At 52.8% G+C, this 18,250-nt stretch overlaps 1 protein-coding gene across 3 annotated transcripts; it reads left to right on the top strand.

Annotated features, from left to right (window-relative positions):
* Positions 1 to 5,083: 5,083 nt before the first annotated feature.
* On the top strand, positions 5,084 to 14,750 carry SNX20 (sorting nexin 20). Of its 3 annotated transcripts, none has more exons than XM_019644045.1 (4): positions 5,084 to 5,219; positions 8,402 to 8,540; positions 9,968 to 10,119; positions 12,705 to 14,750. In XM_019644045.1, the coding sequence occupies exons 1-4, from the start codon at positions 5,169 to 5,171 to the stop codon at positions 13,368 to 13,370; spliced, it is 1,008 nt and encodes a 335-aa protein (XP_019499590.1). In that variant the 5' UTR covers positions 5,084 to 5,168; the 3' UTR covers positions 13,371 to 14,750. The 3 variants fall into 3 exon arrangements, with proteins under 3 accessions (XP_019499590.1, XP_019499605.1, XP_019499596.1); XM_019644060.1 differs by having other exon boundaries at positions 5,129 to 5,212; XM_019644051.1 differs by lacking the exon at positions 5,084 to 5,219 and adding an exon at positions 5,826 to 7,191.
* Positions 14,751 to 18,250: the final 3,500 nt, after the last annotated feature.

Here is an 18,250-nt window from a genome sequence, read left to right as displayed (position 1 = left end):
CACACACACACACACACACACACACACACACACACACACACACACATACAGGACACCCGGTGAAGTGAAAAGCTAGCCAAGCTCTCAGTGCCAGAATAACCCACACACCCTTGGATGGGTCAGTAAGCCCAAAGTCATCTAAACCTTATTACTGTGCAGTCCCAGAGCAGTGTTTTCTGGAATGTGATGGGTGACATGTCAGCTGAGAGCAGACAGGGCATTTAAAGTAATTCTTTTTTTTTTTAATTTTTCTTTTGATCCTTCTGTTTAAGTTGAGGCGAGTCGTCTCAGTTTAGTACTAATAGGGCTCGGACCCCTCTCTCACGCTGACTGCCTAGTCTGCTGGGCTCTGCGTGACACCCAACTAGAATTTAACAGCACTGGTTTGTTTCCATTCGATTAAATTTATTTTATGATTTCTGAGCAAGTGACACTGGTTTTCCATCGAAGGTATTAATATAAACGTTCCTTTTAAAACACTTGTATTTGGTGATTTTTAAATGTGAAGTCAGTTGAAAGGAAAAGAACTGACATTCACATAATACTTACTATAGGCCAGGGTTTACACACATTAACTCACTTAATCCCATCTCCAGGGTATTGACTGTCATTGTCCCCAATTTATAGGTAAAGAAACCGAGGCACAGAAAAGTTCATCTGTCCGAGTACTGACACCAGTGCCACAATTTGTCCTCTGGCACCTGGCAATACTCTAACCACCACCCCCCACTGCCTCCAGGTAATTACATACACAGATGATATGCAGTGGGCTGGGGTTGGGAAATACTGTGTTAGAAGGACCAAAACTACCCCGGGAAATCACTCCACATGGTGTACAGATCTATCTACAGGCACGGTCACCCCCAACTTCTCGATAACAGTGAAAAGCTGGAACCTTCTCAGTGTCCAATCACAGGTTACTTAAGAAAACTGACAGGGCCTCTGGAAAACGGAGCCGACTCATCTTCTCTCATACCCCACATCCAACCTGGGAGCAAAGTTTCCAGCTTGACCTTCAAAACACATCTGGAATGCAGCCACTTCTTACTAGATCCACCATTACTACCTGGGTCCCAGTCACTGTCATCTCTCACCTGGGTTCTGGCAAGAGCTCCTAGCCGTCCTCCAAGATTCCAGTAGCAGCCATAGTGAGTCTGTTAAAAAAAAAGTCAAATTATGGGTCACTCCTCTGCTGAAACCCCTGCAATGACTCCCATCTCAGAGTAAAAGCCAAGGAAAGACCGCCCTTACGATGGCTATTTGCGCCCAGGACCCTCTCAGGGCCCCTCCTCACACTCTCCGCAGTGCCCGCTGTCTGCTCCCGCCCACGGGCCTCCTGGCTGTTCCTGGAGCATGCCAGACCTGCCGCCACCTCTGGGCCTTTGCACCCGCTGTCCCCTCTGCCTGGAATGCTCTTCCTCTAGACACCTACATGGCTCCCTCCTTCCCGTCCTTCAGGCCGTTGCTGAAACGTGACTTCCTCAGGGAGGCCTTCCATGACCATCCCCTATCTAATTGCAACCCCCTCCCCCACATCCCTCTCCCTGCTTAATTTTGTATTTTTCTCCGTAGCACTTATCTGCACACAACATACTCTGTATTTGCTTATTTATTATCTTTGGTGTCAATCTCTCACCCAAAAGAACGTGATACCTTTTCAAGTTTGTGTTTTTGTTTTCTTTAGATAAACACCTAGAAGTGGAATTGCGGGATCATACGATAGAAGAAACTTTGAGACTTTTAAAAGCCTTATGTGTGTACATCCAGCAGTGGAAAAATAATTGACATAGCTAGATTTTAGGTCTCCTACAAACACCTCACTGGTTTGGGGTGTTTTTTTTTTGCCAGACTCGTGGAGACACACCTATGAGTGATTAATTCTTGTTGAATTGCCCAAAAATAGTGTGTCAGTGTCGGAGTCCTAAGCCCGTCGGACGCCTGAAGCAGTGGTGAGCGGTAGTTCATGGGGTTTGGTTACTTGCCCACTGGTGCTAGGAGGATCTTTAATTCAATCTCATGTTACAATGAAGGAAATTGAAATTCAGAGAGGGGTGGGGGCCTGTCTAGGACACACAGTGAGTCAGGGCTGAGCTGGAGCCACAGCTCCAACCATCTCTCTCTGCATCACCCACTCATTCATTCATTCATTCATTCATTCATTGACATAGCAATTACTGAGCACCCACGGTACTGGGGCAGGTGCTGCTCTAGATGCTGGGGACAGAGGGCTAACACAGACAAAGTCTCCACCATCATGGTTTTGAGAGCAGCAATAAACAAGTAAACAAACAAAAGAAAGCTAAGTCTCAACAGAGGGGGGTCAGGGAAGGTCACACAAGGGACAGACAACTAAGCTGCACCCTGAGGATGAGAAAAGTCAGTTGTGGAAGGAACCACGAGACGGGCATTGAGAGCCAAAGAAACTGTAAGGGCAAAGGCCGCGATGCACGCCTGAGGACAGCAAGCAGCCCGGACGGCTGCTCTGTGTAAGCGATGCTGGGAGGGGTGCAAAGCAAGGTCACGGGAGCCAGCAGCAGATCAGGGAGCCTCAGGCAGGGTCTGAATTTGCTCCAAGTGCAGTGAGAAGCCACTGCAGGGTCCAGGCCACCTGAATTCCAGAAGCGTTTGAATTCTAGAAGACACACCTAGACTCCGAGGTGCCCGAGTTTCCTTTCCTGACTCCCCAGGACCCCCTAGTGCCCCCTCCTCACCATCTACAGTGGTTCCAGTACTACAGCCGGGGGCTACCCACTCCTGTGTCCCTGCCACCATGACAGTGGGGTCTTGCCAGTCCTAGCAGAGCTCTGTGCCACAGAGAAAAGCCAGCACTGGGCAGGGGCATAACCATGGTGTCTTCCGGTCCCTCTGCTGCAGCCAGGCTTTTCCCACACAGGCCAGCCACCAGTGTGTGTCCGGGGCTTTCCAGAGAGCCTCCCTTGCCCCCCAGAACAGGAAGCAGTGGCTTCCACACACTCTCCACCATGGCTGCTGACTGCTGGGTCAGAAGTTTGACAGCTGCCAAGAAGGGCTCAGTGTCTGGCATCTCGAAGATTCCAGGCCCAGGCAGAGAGTGAGGGAGAAAACTGGAAAGCTGCAGGACAGGACCCAAGCGGAGGAGGGAAGGCAGAGTTTCAGCCTTGCTCCACACAGAGCCCATGTCCCCGCGCCACACCAGGCCACCTGCAGGGCAGTACAAGCCGGAGATGAATGGGATACGGGCCCTGAACTCAAGGGGCTCACCAGCTAGCAGACCAGAAACATGCTGTTCAGGGCACTCCCCTGGAGCTAAACTGACCCTGACGTGTGTGGATGCTCTCTCTCTACAACAGCAGTGGCAGCACAGCAGCAGGTAGCCATTCCAATAAACAAGGCCAGGAGGTAATCATGGGGCATAAAGCATTGCACCCCCTACCGCACACCACACACGACAATCTACTCGCAGTGCATGATAGCGCCCCGGAGGAGACAGGCAAACTAAAAGGTTTTTAATTATTGTGCTTCCTGTCTGCCAGCATCTCTCCAAGTGCTCTGCGCATCTTCCCTCATCTTACGCCTCACCATGGCCTGTGTGAAATTGCAGAAGCAACAATAAAGAGGAACGATAAAAAAGAAACCTCCAGGACCTGGAGGTGTGACACTGGCTGTGAAAGACAAGGTGGAGGTGGCTGAGTACTTCGAAGTTGGCAGCTTCTAGCCATCAATACACCACATTAAGAGAGTAGAAACGCAAACCACGGGGTGGGAAAAGAGTTGAGAAGCGCATGTACCCCAATGAATACGTAAGGAGCTCCGACAGACCGTTAAGAACAGAATCCAGTCAAACAAGGAGCACTGGACTTGAACACACGCCTCCCAATGAGGGTATAAAGATGGCAACAATCCCATGAAAAGATGCCAGCATCATTAGTCATGAGGGCAATGCAACTTAAAACCATCACGAGGCACCACTACACACCCGTTAGGGTGACGCAAATGAAAGATACTGGCCTTGTCAAGTGTCAGTGGGGGCTGGAGCACCTCGGACTCCATGCACTGCCAGTGGGGATGCAAAGTGACACAGCCACTCGGGAAAACGGTTTGCCATAGTTGAGTACAGGGGCAGCTATTCAGACTCAGTTTCACCTCACATACACTTGTGTCCTTGTGTACATGTGTAAGAATGTCCCCAGCAGCATTGATCATGATGGCCCCAACCTGAAACAACCCAAATGGGCATCGACAGACAAAAAAAAAAAAAAAAAAGGATAAATAATGATGAATTCAAATAATGGAGCCATACAACAATAAAAATGAAAAAACTCCAGCTACACACACAAAAAAATAGATGAATCTTATTTACATAAATTTTGAATGAAAGCAACAAGGCCCCAAAGCATAAAAAACAGTGTGTATGGCTCAGTTTATAGAAAATTCAAAAAGGAGTAAAATGAAACTGGATTGTTTTGGGGTCTGTTCATAGGCGGTAAATTTACGAAGAAAAGCAAGAAGTGACCCCCATCAGGATCAGGACTGTGACCACTTCTCATGGGGAGAGGGGGACCCGCTGGAAGAGACATGGTGGGCTTCTGAGGTTCTACTTTTTGTCTTGTCCTCACCTCCTGCCTCCAAGGCCATGACACTGGTGGCCTTGAATCTCACCAGGGCCCAGAAGCGTGGCTTCTCCGGTACTTTCTGACAGAAGCGCGGGATGCAGCTTTGCCCAGAGAAAGGCACCCCGTGGAACTGAGTCTATCCCACCTCCCTTCCACATCCCACCCTGGCTCTGGTCCCACCAGCTCCCTGCTCCCAACCTCAGTTTCCACATCTGCTACTGGCATGATGGCCCCCAATTATGCCTAGCTCATAGGACAGCATAATGAACACTAAAGACCTTTGAGAGCTAATGTCTAATTGCCAGAGATTGTCAAGGACTCTGAGGGACAGCCAGGCCCAGCTGGGTCCCTCAGGGCTGTGGGTTCAGCCCCACCCTGTCTGGCCCTGCCAGGCAGCCTCAGGCTGTTTGCTACTTGGGTTCAATATATCATCTTTCACCAACCAATCGGCTGGGGTGACCAGGAGCAGGTCACAGAGCCTACTTCCTGTTTTCAAATGGGGAACTTAGAGAAACAGCAGCCACTCTGACTGCTCCCCCGGAGCTTGGAACAGAGAGCTGAAGGGGGCCATGTGACATGCCTCCAGGACCCCTGGATACCCACAGGCCCAGAAGCTTCAGGTCAGAGGTCAGTGTTTGATCCCAAGCTTAGCGGGCCTCTGCCCACCTGTGGCCTGAGCCACAGTCTCCTATGTCCCACTTTCAGTACTTGTTGGGGGAAGGGTGGGCCGGAGAAGGCTTGGTGACAGCTTCTACAAGTGGGGCTCTCCTTAGCATATTGGGGCAGAGCAGGGAGCAGCTCCTCAATCCCCTATTACCTCAAATCTTTTTGAAGCACCACCGTTTCTGCAGCCTCTCTGGAACCTGGGGAGTAATTCACCACACCTGTGTTTTTCAAAAAGTGGTGCCAGGGAACCCCCCCACCCCCGTGTTGATACAGTCGTTGGGGCTTGTGCAAAATGCAGAGTCCAGGGCCCACCCCTACACCGGGTATATTGGACTGTCTCATGTTGGGAGCCAGAAAATCTACATTGTACAAGCTCTCCCCCTACTCTCTCCACCCCCCACCTCCCGCCCCCCGGGGAAGATTCTGACGCACTCTCACATTTGCGAGTGTGCTCATCCAAGATCTTCTGACTTTCAGGTCAGGCCAGGGTGCTTTACACTGCTCCACTGGGGTACCCCCTCCCCCGCCAGTGGACAGTCCTCTTCAGCCCCCTCAGAAAGGTAGCATGGGCTCTGGAGGTGGCCCTGTGTGCCCATCAGAAGGACTGGACGTGGCAGGCAGCCCTGGGAGGGAGGAGTGATCCTCAGGGTGCCAGGGGGTGAGGAGCACACTGGCTGCACATGGAGGGTGGAGGGAAGCTACTCTGCCTCCTGGGCCCCCACGCCAACAGCACCAACATTTGCAGTATTTAGAAATCTTTGCTATACAGGGTACGGCGAGGGAAGGAAATGGCCCTCAAATCCCCATGTGTAGCTGTCTCTAAAGAGCTTTTCCGTGACAGGATTGCTTTCCCCATTTCACAGGTGAGGAAACTGAGGCCTAGTGGGGACAGGAAGCTGCCTAAGACACAGCTGGATTTTCTCCTTCCCACTCCCCTTTAATGGGTGCCTGCCAGCCAACCCCTTCAGTGGAAAGCTACGGGCAGTGGCTTTGGTGGCTGGATTTGATTTTTAGTCTAAGCCCTGGGTTCATGCCCAGCTTTCTCAAGTCTTTACTAGAATGTCCAGCCAAGTCTATCATTCCTGGAGTCTCACAGGGTCTCCAGGCTAACATCACCCTGCTTCTGGCCTGGCACCAGCTGCCTGACAGGGACAGCAGAGCTGGAAGGGCTGGGGCCACTGAGGCCAGAGCCACTTCCCGTCACCCATTTTACAGATGAACTGACTGAGGCAGGTGCCTAGAAGTGCTCACAGGGAACTCTAGACCCCAGGAATCCCTGCCACCAGGAGCCCATTACATCAGAGAGCACGTAGGCCACTGTCGGTCTTGCCTGGGCACCCAGCACAATATAAGGAACCTGTCCCTAGACACCCGTCATCTTGTCAGCAGGACAGACTTCTCAGATGGAGAAAGCAAGGCCTGTAATGAACTTGCCTGCAGACTCACAGGTGGTTGGGACAGAAGGCACGGCTCCTCAAGGGGAGATGGGAAGTAAACGAGGTATGCGAGCTCTAGCGTGCTCAGGCGTGTGCAGCCCTGAGCCAGCCCTGGCCCTGCTCTGTGCCTCAGTTTCCCACCTGTATAAGGTTAGATGGAGGGTCCCTGAGAGGCACCCACTGGACAACTGCACAGAGTCACTTGGAGAATGTCACAGGGTTCCTTTCACCAGACACAGCAAGAGCTGCCCCTGCAGAAGCATGGCCCCAGCTGACCTCACCTCTCCCCGGGCCAGGCCAGCTCCAGGAGGCCCTCGCCCCTGGAATGGGGACAGGCTCTGGCCACACCCAGAGACATAGATAGGACTGTTCGAGTAGCAGTGGCCCCACTTCTGTCTAGGCCACAGGCAGCATAGGGGTCAGGCAGGCCAGAGTTCAAGTCCCAGCTCCACTCCCGTGTTCTACTTGCGGCTCCCTCGGATGCTGCTAAGAAGGAGGTAAGGTCACGTGTACCCTTCTTATTTTGAATTTCTGTGCCTGAGTAGCGCCCCAGCTACCTGTTCCATCTGAGCTAATGTTTTAATGGTCCCTTTTTCTAATTTGTCTCAGATGTTTAAAATTCTATTCCAACTTACACCTTGATTTATTTTTCAAATATTTCTCAAAGCATTTATCGTGTCAGATAATAAGAGAGACTGCTCTACAGTGCCTGGTATGTGTGTGGGTGGGGGGGCCCTGAGCTGTCACTTTACATGGGACACCAGCCTCGTAAAGCTGGGCTCTGTCATTATGTCCCTTTTACAGGAAACTGAGGCACAGAGAATTTAAGTAACTCGCCAAGTAAGGCACCAAGTCACCCCATTCACTTATCTGGGTCACAGACAGAGTTACTACAGAAACTGAACCCCAGGATTCCTGCTGCCTGCCCTCCCCTGAGCAGGGTGGAGAGGTTTCTGAAGTTAGGTTGGTCTGCGCTGGTGTCCTGCCCACCACCAACCAGCTCGATGGTGGGCAACTCTAAGTCTCAATTCCTTTATCATAAAATGGAGATCTGAAATGAGACAGTGGGTGTTGAGTGCAGAGTATCAAGTCTGACGTTTGTCACAAGCGTTTGGCTGTGCTCGCTGGGCGTATTCACCAACCATGTGTGACCCTGGGCTAAACCTCAGCTTCCTCAGCTGTTACTGGGAGTCATGATAGATTTTTGTGGGTGTTAGATAAGACTGGATGTGAAGGACCTCGGTGCATATGAAGTGGGTATAAGAAGCGGTCAGCAAATGTTTGCTCAGTGAGAAAAAGGGAGAGACGGGAAAGATAGATACCAGTACCCCTGCTCTGGACATTGAGAGCCGATCGACACATGTCACAGAAAATGGTGTATAGGGACGTTTTTCTGGACAAGCCAGCATCTTTCTCCCAAGGAACCACTAAAGCCATCACATTTGCTTCAAGTCACCGCATTGAAAAATCAGAGCAACTCAATAATATAAGGATCCTAACAATAAAAGAAAGATCTGCTCAGCCTTGGACTGACCAGGACAGCAAAGGGCCAGGCCCCAATTTAGCATCTGGCATTTGGGCAGATGGCTAGGTGGGCAGTGGGGGGCTCGGCAGTGGGGACTATGACACGGGTCCTAGGCATCCCAGGACCCACCAGAAACCCCACCATGAGTGGGCATTCACTGTTCTCTCTTGTCCCCGTGACAGCCTCGGAGCATGGCAAGCGCCGAGCACCCTGGGAGCCCCGGAAGGACAGGACCTGTAACCCAGTGCACGGCAGGGACCAAGCCGGAAGCGTCAGCCGCTGGCCCCGACCTCCCGCATCCAGGACCCGATGAGGACTCAGGTGGGCTTGAGGCGTGGGGCTTGGCCGGGAGAACAGAGGTTTGAAGTCATCTGAAATACACATGTGGGTGCTTCAGCAGCTACCACAAGGCAGCGGGGCAGCTCTCTTAGCTCAGGTTATCCCAAAGTAGACACCGACACAGGGGTTTGGGGCATGTGGTTTACCTGTGAGATGATCCCAGGAGGAATGGCAGGGCAGTGGGAAAGCGAGGAAAGAAAGGGCAGAAAGCCATACCGGGAAAGGATGGACAGATTACTGCTGTGGGCGACGGGGGCTCTGTCCCAACAGGGGTCCCCTGGGGGCCTGTATGAAACATCTCTGAGTTGTCCCATCCGAGAAGCAAAAAGGCCAGGCTATGACCCACCAGTCCCATCCTTTATCGGCTGAGGGGTTCCCCACAACATGCTGCTCAGGGCGAGTCAAAGGAAGCCAGAACAGTGAGTGCCAAGGCGTCTGCTGTAGCACCATCCGCTGGAGCAAATCTCTCCTCAGTCATTGCCTCAGTCTCACAATCATTCTAGATGTGCCCATTGAACCCATGCTCTGTCCCTCGCACTGCACGGGGCTCTGGGGAAACAGGGACAAATCAGATACCGCGCTGGCCTTCAAGCTTAGAGATGCCACAGAAAAGGAAGGCGATAGGGACAAGGTGGGCGGCTCTTATTCTAATGCCAAGGGGCAGCTGAAGTGGCATGAGGGCTGCGTCTTGAAGGACACACTGGGAAAGGGCTCCTGGGACCCATGTCCCTTGAAATAAAATGCACAATGACTTGTGCATTTCTGGTGGGGAAGGACTCTTATCCCTCCCAGGATTCTCACAATGGCCCAGGGCTCAAGGGAGGTTTAAGAGACACTGTGTTCGCTTTTCAGGCAGGGATGAGAGGATTGCACTGAAGGCAGAAGGAGTGCCATGTACAAGAAAAAGCAAGGAATGGGGGCCAGGAGGTGAGAGGGTAGGGAGGCGCCAGCCAGGCTGAGCCCGGAGCCCAGCATCTCACAGCTCCCGCCACCACCCACTGGCGTGTGCTCAGGAGGCGGGCGACAGACAACCCTGGCATCGGTGTTATAGGGAGTGCACACATGAGCAAGCCATCGTCCCTGCTTTTCAGGAGCATGGGGTTTCACAATGGCCAACCTGTAGGCCGAAAGTGGACGAGCAACACAAACACACCACATTTCACAACTGGAGCCACTTAGGGCTGAAGGGCTATTTCAGGTTGTCAGTGTCAGGATGGATCTAGCCAGGTTGGGTACAGGGTAGGGCCGATGCCCCGCTGGGCCTATAAGTGGTGGGATGGGGAAGGGGGGTATTCACAGTTCTTTTGGGTTCTGATGTCCCATCCCAGACAGTCCCAGCCATCTCCCCAGGTCCTTGCCCCCCAAGTGCACTGACCTGGTACAAGTCCTCAGAGGTGCTATCCTTCCAGATGCCGACAGCAGCCCGAGCCTCAACTCCAGCATGACCACGCGGGAGCTGCAGGAGCACTGGAGAAATGAGAAGCGCTGCTGGAAGCCAGTCAAGCTGCTCTTCGAGATTGCCTCAGCCCGCATCGAGGAGAGGAAAGTCTCCAAGTTTGTGGTAAGCGGCCATCAGGAAACTCTCGCACCGCCTCCTTCGGCCCTGGGCAAGTTCTGTGGGGCCTCGGCTCTCCCAACCATGAAATGGGTTTGCACACTTTTTTTTTTTTAAGATTTTTATTGGGGAATTGGGAGATGGGAACAGCGCTAGGGAATTGGGGGAAGGGGAACAGACAAGTTGCTGTCATTTTGTTCTTCAGTCTAGTTGTGGAGGACGTTGCTTCACTGGCCCAAGTTGGCACCATCATTGCACTCTTCCCGGGTGAGGCAGATCAGTCGCCGGCTTCTGGAGGCCGCTCACTGTGGCTGCTGGCCGCTCACGCTGGCTGCTGGCTACACACGGTAGCCCATGGCAACCCACTGCCACAGGGACTGCAGCCTACGCCATCGCTGGCGACTTACGGCAGCCCAGCTCCAGGTTGAGCTGTTGTTCAGCATCTTAGCTGTAGAGGGCAGTGTCACTGGCCCTCATATGTGGGATCCAAACTGGGGCCCTCTGGTGTCCCAAGCCAGCTCTTAACCAATGCGCCACTCGGCCGGCCCCGGGTTTGCACACTTTAACTCACAGAGTTTTTCTGGGGAAAACGGTCAAAGAGCAAGATTTCCCGCTTGGTCCTCTGCTAGGTATGGTGGAAGAACTAGCCCAGTTTAATCCCATGATATCCAGTATTAGTCATCTGTGTCCCTTCTTCTCCATTTTTGCCATATCCCTGTGTCATTTATATGATTATTTACCTAATCTTTTCCTTTACATTGGATCACTTAAAAAACAAATAAACACAGGGCCGGCCGAGTGGCACGTTGGTTAATAGTTGGCTTGAGTCGCCAGCTCTAAGCAGCAGGGCCCCCGGTTCAGATCCCACAGGAGGGCCAGTGACACTGCGCCCTCTACAGCTAAGATGGTGAACAACAGCTCGACCTGGAGCTGGGCTGCCATGAGTCGCTGGCGATGGCGTAGGCTGCAGTGGGGCTGCAGTGGGGCTGCAGTGGGGCTGCCATAAAGCTACCATGAGTGGCTGATAGCAGGCGTGAGCAGCCGTGAGCCGCCGGCCAATGGGAAGAGTGCCTCGCCCGGGAAGAGCACAATGATAACACCAACATGGGCCAGTGAAGCAACATCCTCCACAACTAGACTGAAGAACAAAAGGACAGCAGCTTGTCTGTTCCCCTTCCCCCAATTCCCCAATAAAATCTTAAAAACAAACCAAAACACTATAATAATTTCAAAGAAAAATACCTAAATGGAAACCAGTATCACATGGCATAAGAAAAGGTGATCATAAAAGTAAACATAAGGAAAGCTAAGTGCTGTTAAATTCTGGCTTGTTACTGGTGGAAAAGCCCTGTGCTTGGGGGCTGCTTTCTTTGTTACAGTGGAATTGTAGCCTGGGGTGGGGGGAAGAGTTAGACACTCCACCTTTCTTAGGACTGGAATTACAACAATAGCAGACACTGAGTACATGAAATCATTTAATCCCCACCCAGCAAGGTGAGCTCTTTTACTATCCTCGTTTTGTGGATAAGAAAAGTGAAGCTCAGAGACGTTAAATTACCTACCTATAACCACACAGCTAGACCCCACGGTGGGGCTGGAATTACAACCCGGGCAGTCTGTACGCTTATTTACTATTCTCTTGAAAGAGAACCGAAAAGGAGTAATTTTCTTACTATATAACATCGTTGCCAGTATAGCACCTAAAACCATCTCCCAAGTGTGGAATATTTGGGGAGCCACAGATCTAACCCAAGTTTCCCCCTTCAGGAACCTGAGGCCCAGTTTTTGGGTTTTTTTAACATATTTACTGTACTATATTTTATTTTTTATTTTTTTATTATTAGTGTCAGGTGTACAAAACAATGCAATAGTTATACTTTTCACCCCTCACAAAGTGACCACCCCCATCCCCCAATCCGCCGCCCCCTCCCCCAATATCATACATATCTATCACAAGCCCATGGACTCCACTCCCCGCACTGTACTGCACAGCCCATGACCATGTATATATCCAATCTTAGTTGACATACAATATTATTCAATGGCAGCTTCAGATGTACAGTGCGGTGGTCAGGCCTCTACACCGACTAGACTATGAAGTGGTCTCCCTAACAAGACATGAGTCCATCTGGCCCCTAAAAAATATTCACAACGTTATTGATTTTACTCCCCAAACTGTCTTTCCTATCCCTGTGGCAATATTGTAGTTGCTGAGGCCTAGTGTTGATGGTGTAAAGCCGAGAGCGTCCCCAGGCTCCCTGCCTGGCCCGTTCCTGTGCTCTTTCTCCCAGGAGAGGCCTCCGTGTCACTGTGCTTGTTATTCTTGGGTTGGCTCTTGTCATGATCCACTTTTACAGCTCAGCGATGCCGGTGGCAATTTAAAACAGAATTGCATATAACAACAACCCGTTTTCAGGGTATGCTTTAAATTATGATCATCATTATTTTACTTGCCGGGCTCACTCTGTCAGTTCAAACCCTCCGTTAGGATGTAGTCAAAGGCTGTCTCTCTCTCTCTCTCTCTCTCTCTCTCTCTCTCTCTCTCTCTCTCTCTCTCTGTCTCTCTCTCTCTGTCTCTCCCGGCACCGCAGATGTACCAAGTCGTCGTCATCCAGACAGGGAGTTTTGACAGCAACAAAGCCATCCTGGACCGGCGCTATTCAGACTTTGAGAGGCTCCAGAAAAACCTCCTGAAGTCGTTCGGGGAGGAGATCGAAGATGTCCCCTTCCCCAAGAAGCACCTGATGGGGAACTTCACCCAGGAGATGATCTCTGAGCGCAAGCTGGCCTTCAAGGAGTACCTGAGCCAGCTCTATGCCATCCGCTGCGTCCGTCGGTCCCGCGAGTTCATCGACTTCCTGACGCGGGCCGAGCTGAAGGAGGCCTTCGGCTGCCTGCGGGCGGGGCAGTACACCAAGGCCCTGGACATCCTGGTGCGCGCGGTGCCCCTGCAGGAGAAGCTGACGGGCCACTGCCCCGCGATGGTGGTCCCGGCCCTCTGCGCCACGCTGGTGTGCCACCGGGAGCTCGAGCGCCCGCTGGAGGCCTTCGCCGCCGGCGAGAGGGCCCTGGAGCGCCTGGGGGCCCGGGAGGGACATCGTTACTTCGCGCCCCTGCTGGACGCCATGATCCGCCTGGCCTACGCGCTGGGCAAGGACTTCGTGTCCCTGCAGGAGAGGCTGGAGGAGAGCCAGCTCCGGAAGCCCACCTCCCGGGGCTTCACCCTGAAGGAACTGACCGTCCGGGAATATCTGTGATGAGATGCCCTGGCAGGCCAGCCAGCTGTGGGCTCACCATCGCTCTGAGGGCTGTTTGGAGCTCCTTTGGGGCGGGAAGAGCCACTTTGGGCTCTAGTTTGCTGGTCACCTTGGACAAGCCACTCCTCGGGTCCTCCATCTCCCCATGTGTGTTGAGCAGAGGTGCTCCCAGGCATCCTTGGGCCTCTGGTGTGTCTTGTGTCCCTTAGATGCCAGGCCCACTTCATCTCAAAACCACAAACCCAGCTGCCAAGACACTGGAGGGTAAGAGTCATCTTACCGATGTTTTTGTAGGTAGCTGGAGGAGAGAGGTTTCCACGGTGCACCATGGACATGGCTTAATCCAGGTCCTTGCAAACAGCCCTCTCCAGCTGTCACGGGTCCTTCTCTCTGCTCCTTTCTCCTCGGAGCTGCTACCTAAGCAAACAGCAACTGTTCTCACCCATTATCCTAAGTATTCTGACTTCCTTCTTGGCGCGTAGACCCAACTCACAAAACCAAATCTCACCTCCTACCCCTCAAAGCCAGCTTGGCCCCTGGGGTGGGGTGTCTTGTCATCCTTTGAAGGATGGGAGGATACTGGGCTAGAAGCAATCACGTCATAAGAGTCTATGATACAAGGTATCTTTTACAAGGGCAGTTGGCAACAATTCCTCTAGTTCAGATGCTATAACTCATTGCCTAGGGGTAGATTTTCATGTATAAGGCAACTGTTTCTTAATGGCCTCTCTGGGTTGTGTAGACATAGCCCTGAAGGGAGGTGGGAGAGAATACTCATGGGGACCTTGGGGCAGAAAAGAGATGAATGCTCAACACTTCCCGATTTGAGGCACAATGTTCTTGGAAGCTCTCTGACAGATGGGGGGTGACCCTGACTGAAGTCTGCTGTCAGGAGGGATCACCAAGGGCCCCAAAGTCAAGAGGAGCCTGGCCCTATGACCTGGGTTCCACACCGGACCGGAAGCAGGTGGTACAAGCTGGTTTGGACCAAATATGTATTTGAGGCTGGAAGTCCCTGAAGACCTAAACCATCGGGCTGAGCTTAGCAGCGGGTACTGAAGAGGCTGGGACTTGGGAACCTTAACGTGAGGCGCCACGTTGGCCTGTGCCGGGAGCTGGCTTAGAAATGGAAACGTCGGAGCCTGGGGACCAGGGGTCACTAACCGGCACCAGTTGTGTTCAACAGCGACCCCGTGTGGTCACATCTGTAATGGCCCCATCAGGCTCTGTGCCGGAGGTTAGAAACAGGCTGACACCCTGGGACAAAGAAAGCCTTCAAGTGTCTCTATTTGCTCCAGGGGAAGGACGCTTCGAGTGGGAAATATTGGGCTCCTTGAAAATTAAAGTGTTAAATGGAAAAATAAAAGTGCTACAACTCTATTGGTAACGGTGACGATCATATCGATTTTACAAGTTATTTGGTCGTATAAAATGCTGTCAACTATAAGACTCACCAAATAGTCACTAAGAATGAAAAAATACCCAACGTGGGGAGTTTCATAGGCGATTCATGCAACAAGTAAAGAGTTAGCCCTCCCCACCCCCCACCCCCAATGTAAGTGTCAGTGTGGAATAAACCAGCTGGGTGGGGAGACACAGTGAGGAAATGCGTGAATTAAACTGGGGGCTGGGTGGAGGGTGAGGAATCTCCTGCTAGGATTTGAACTGCAAGGTTTGGGGTCTGAGTACACACCGTGTGGGTCAAAATCCTTTCAACGGAGAGGTCATGGCCAATGGTCTCAGCTGGAGGGGTTCCGGTTACCTGGCACAAAAGCGGACTCTCCCCAAAGGAAGTCGACGTCTATCCAGGCCATAGGGAGGGTAAGGATGCCACTGAGTGCAAGTGGGGGGAATGTGTGCCTCAAAATCACACATATATGGTGTATGTGTGTGGTAGAGAGAGAGGGAATTTTTTTTAAAAACCTATACAGGGTGGAAGGGACCTACAAAATTATATCGGGCATTCCCCATCAGGACCCCTAAAGCAGGGCTGGCTCCCCACATCATGTACAGGGAATGTAATTATTCTGACTTCCTGAAAAGGGGCTGCCCTCAAAGGGCGGCTTCAGGGCTCCCACCTTGCCTCTTCTGGGGGACACTCAATGCTGCCCTCCCAGGTCTTCAGATCGGCGCCCACCGGTGCCTCTCCTGGCCACGCACACGGTCATCATCCCCTGTGGGTGTCTGATGGCCTGAGATGGCCCTTGACGGCCACCTCCTCCTGGCATCTCCCATTCGCTGCAGAAGTCAGAGGCCCATTCATTTCCTGGGTTCCCAGAACAAGTCCTTCAACTCCGCAAGCCCCCTCCTCCAGGAAGCTTTCCTTGTGGTCCACTGGGAGCCGGAGCACCAGCATTGCCTGTTAGAGATGCCAAATCTCAGGCCCCAGCCCAGACCTGCTGAATCAGAATCTGCGTGTTAACAAGACCCCGCCTCTTCCTTCACAAGTGACTCCTGTGAGGGCCAGTTTGACAAGCTCTGTTTCACTGACTGGAAGGTGCTTTGATGAGCGTCACCCACAGAGCCTGGGGAGTCTGCTGTCGGGTTCCTCCCCACCCGTCTTCTCCCTGGCCAGGCCCAGGGAGCTGCAGGTGGGAGCACCACGCCAGCCTCACCCACACCCGGCAACCGCACTGGGCACTCGCTCAGCGCCTGGGGGCTCATTCAGATGAAAGCTCCAGCAGCCGCTCCGTCCTGCCAGTGGGCCCTGTGGTCCCCCTGGACCAGATTAGGCATCCTGTGCCTGGAATGCTGGCAGGCACCCCACACACACCCTCCTCAAGCCAGGATGGGAAAACGGCACTGCCAGTGACAGCCTGAGCTCTAAGAACCAGACTGCCCAGCACTGTCAGAGCCCTGCTGTGTGTCCAGGGCTCCCCTCTGGCTCTGCTCAGGAGATGTTCCTATCCCATCTAACACACAGGACACAGACACCCTGAGAGGTTAAGTGGCTTGCCCAAGGTCACACAGCCAACAATGGGCAGAGCAGGAAATTCAGCACAGACCGGGGTGACCCCAAGCCTGTGCTTCCCACACAGAGCCCCATGCTGAGGGAACAGGCGCAGAGGGCTGGAGACGTCCCTGGTCTTCTCATCCTAAGGGCCCTTAAAGGGCATTTCACTTGTCTATTTACAAGTGGGGAAACTGAGGCCTGGAAAGGGGGCTCACTTAAGGTGACATAATGAGACTGGGCAGCTCCAGGACCAGAGCTGGGGCGGGGGGTGGGGGGCACATTAAACAGAATAATCCCAGGTTGGAATTCCAAGGGCCCAGCCAGACCTGGGGGGCGCAGGGTCAGACCTGAGGCCTGGGCAGAGGCTGGTAGCCGGCCCAGCCAGTAGGCTCAGTTCAGGGTGGGCTCCAGCCCCCAACACCTATGCACCCTTAGCTCTGTGACTTACCCCTAGCTGCAACTCTGCCTTAGAGCAGCAAAACCAGTTCCAATTCCACCTGCTGGGAGAGGGGGCTCACGTGCCTCCCCAGCCAGCCCTTCCTGGGCTCCTCCAGACGCTTTCTGTCCTTCCTGCAGCCACTACAAAGAGTGGCCTTCCTTCCAGAACCTTCCCCTCCCTCCTGCTCAATCACACACCCCCCTTCTGGGCCCAACAACAGTCACCACCTGTTCCATCACCCACTCGCCATTTCGTTCCAGCAGTCTCCTTTTACTTACGGAAATTTCCTTGAAGAAGAAACTTCCTATTACAACAACCCTAAATGCAACATCCGAATCACTTGCTATCACTAGAAGGTAGCTATAAAAGTAAACACGATGAAACCTATCCCTGATTAGCCTCACAGGCCTTTGTCTCAGGAAGGCCTTGAGTCTGAGGCTGCCCAAGGTCCTTGTGAAAAAGAGAGGGACAGAGACACGTGTTAGAGACTTGTTATCACCAAGCTGAGACTCCTCTTTGATTGTTCGCAGGACTGGAAAATACTGTGAAGGGAAGGAAGTTTCTAATCACGTGGCCAGGATCACCCGATGTTGTCTGTGCATCATCCCTACCTACCATGTGGGGTCTCCCTCCCTGCCCCTGGCCCTGGTCTCCTGGTCCCCAAGCCCTGTCTTCAGATCGGCTTGCTCTCCATGGGCCTGGGTTTGGCATTGATTGACATCCTGGGCTTTCAACACAATTGGCATGTGGTACCCAAGCTGCAGCTCCGCCAGCTGTGACACAGAATAGCAATCTTACCTGATATCAGGTAATACCCCCAAATGGAGGGAGAGTTCTGGGTTGGCCAAAGCCTGAACCTGTGGCATGTCTTCTATTTACTGTCACTGGACCCCCTGTTAAGAGAAAGAAAGGGCCCCTCTCCCTGAGGCCCTGCACAGAGCCCCACCCTCCGAGTCAGCACCGGAATAGGGCCTCTCACCAGCTTTATCCACCCATCTGTGCATGTCCTCATTTTCTCAGTAAGCAATAATTAATGATGCTCCTACTATGTGTCAGGCCCTGCAAAGAGCTGAGGACGTAGCAGCAAACAGGACAGACCCAGCACCTGCCCTCACTGAGGTGATATGTTAAAAGGCAGCCACTCACAGAGCAAACAGCAGCTGGGACACAATGGTCTCCCGCAGCCAGATGGTCAGGGAAGGCTCCTCAGAGGAGGGGGTGCTTAAGGGAGTGACAGGAGAGGCTAAGAAGGTGGCCACAGCTGCGTGCGAAGGGGAGAGTTTTAGGCAGAGGGAAAGCAGAAACACAGCTCTGACCCAGCAACACCCTCTTTCCCTGGGGACGCAGCCCAGGCCCAGGCCCAGGAAGGAGGCAGCCTCTACCCTGGCTATGCCCACTGAGAGGAAGGGTCCAGGTGCTGACAGACACCTGGCGAGCCACGTCTGTGCCATCGCCCTCTCCAGTACCCGGCTCATTGCAAAGCGAAGG

Source organism: Hipposideros armiger, unplaced genomic scaffold (assembly GCF_001890085.2).
Source record: "Hipposideros armiger isolate ML-2016 unplaced genomic scaffold, ASM189008v1 scaffold_4, whole genome shotgun sequence".
Taxonomy (NCBI): Eukaryota; Metazoa; Chordata; class Mammalia; order Chiroptera; family Hipposideridae; genus Hipposideros; species Hipposideros armiger.
This window is presented reverse-complemented; position numbering and strand designations above follow the sequence as displayed.

What these genes read in the sequence shown, in the direction of transcription:
- SNX20 (XM_019644045.1), top strand. Translation starts at nt 5,169, where the DNA reads ATGCCTCCAGGACCCCTGGATACCCACAGGCCCAGAAGCTTCAGGTCA. An exon ending in CCAGAAGCTTCAGGTCAGAG is followed by an intron (nt 5,220 to 8,401) that starts GTCAGTGTTTGA and finishes TCCCCGTGACAG; the next exon opens with CCTCGGAGCATGGCAAGCGC. An exon ending in GGAAAGTCTCCAAGTTTGTG is followed by an intron (nt 10,120 to 12,704) that starts GTAAGCGGCCAT and finishes CCGGCACCGCAG; the next exon opens with ATGTACCAAGTCGTCGTCAT.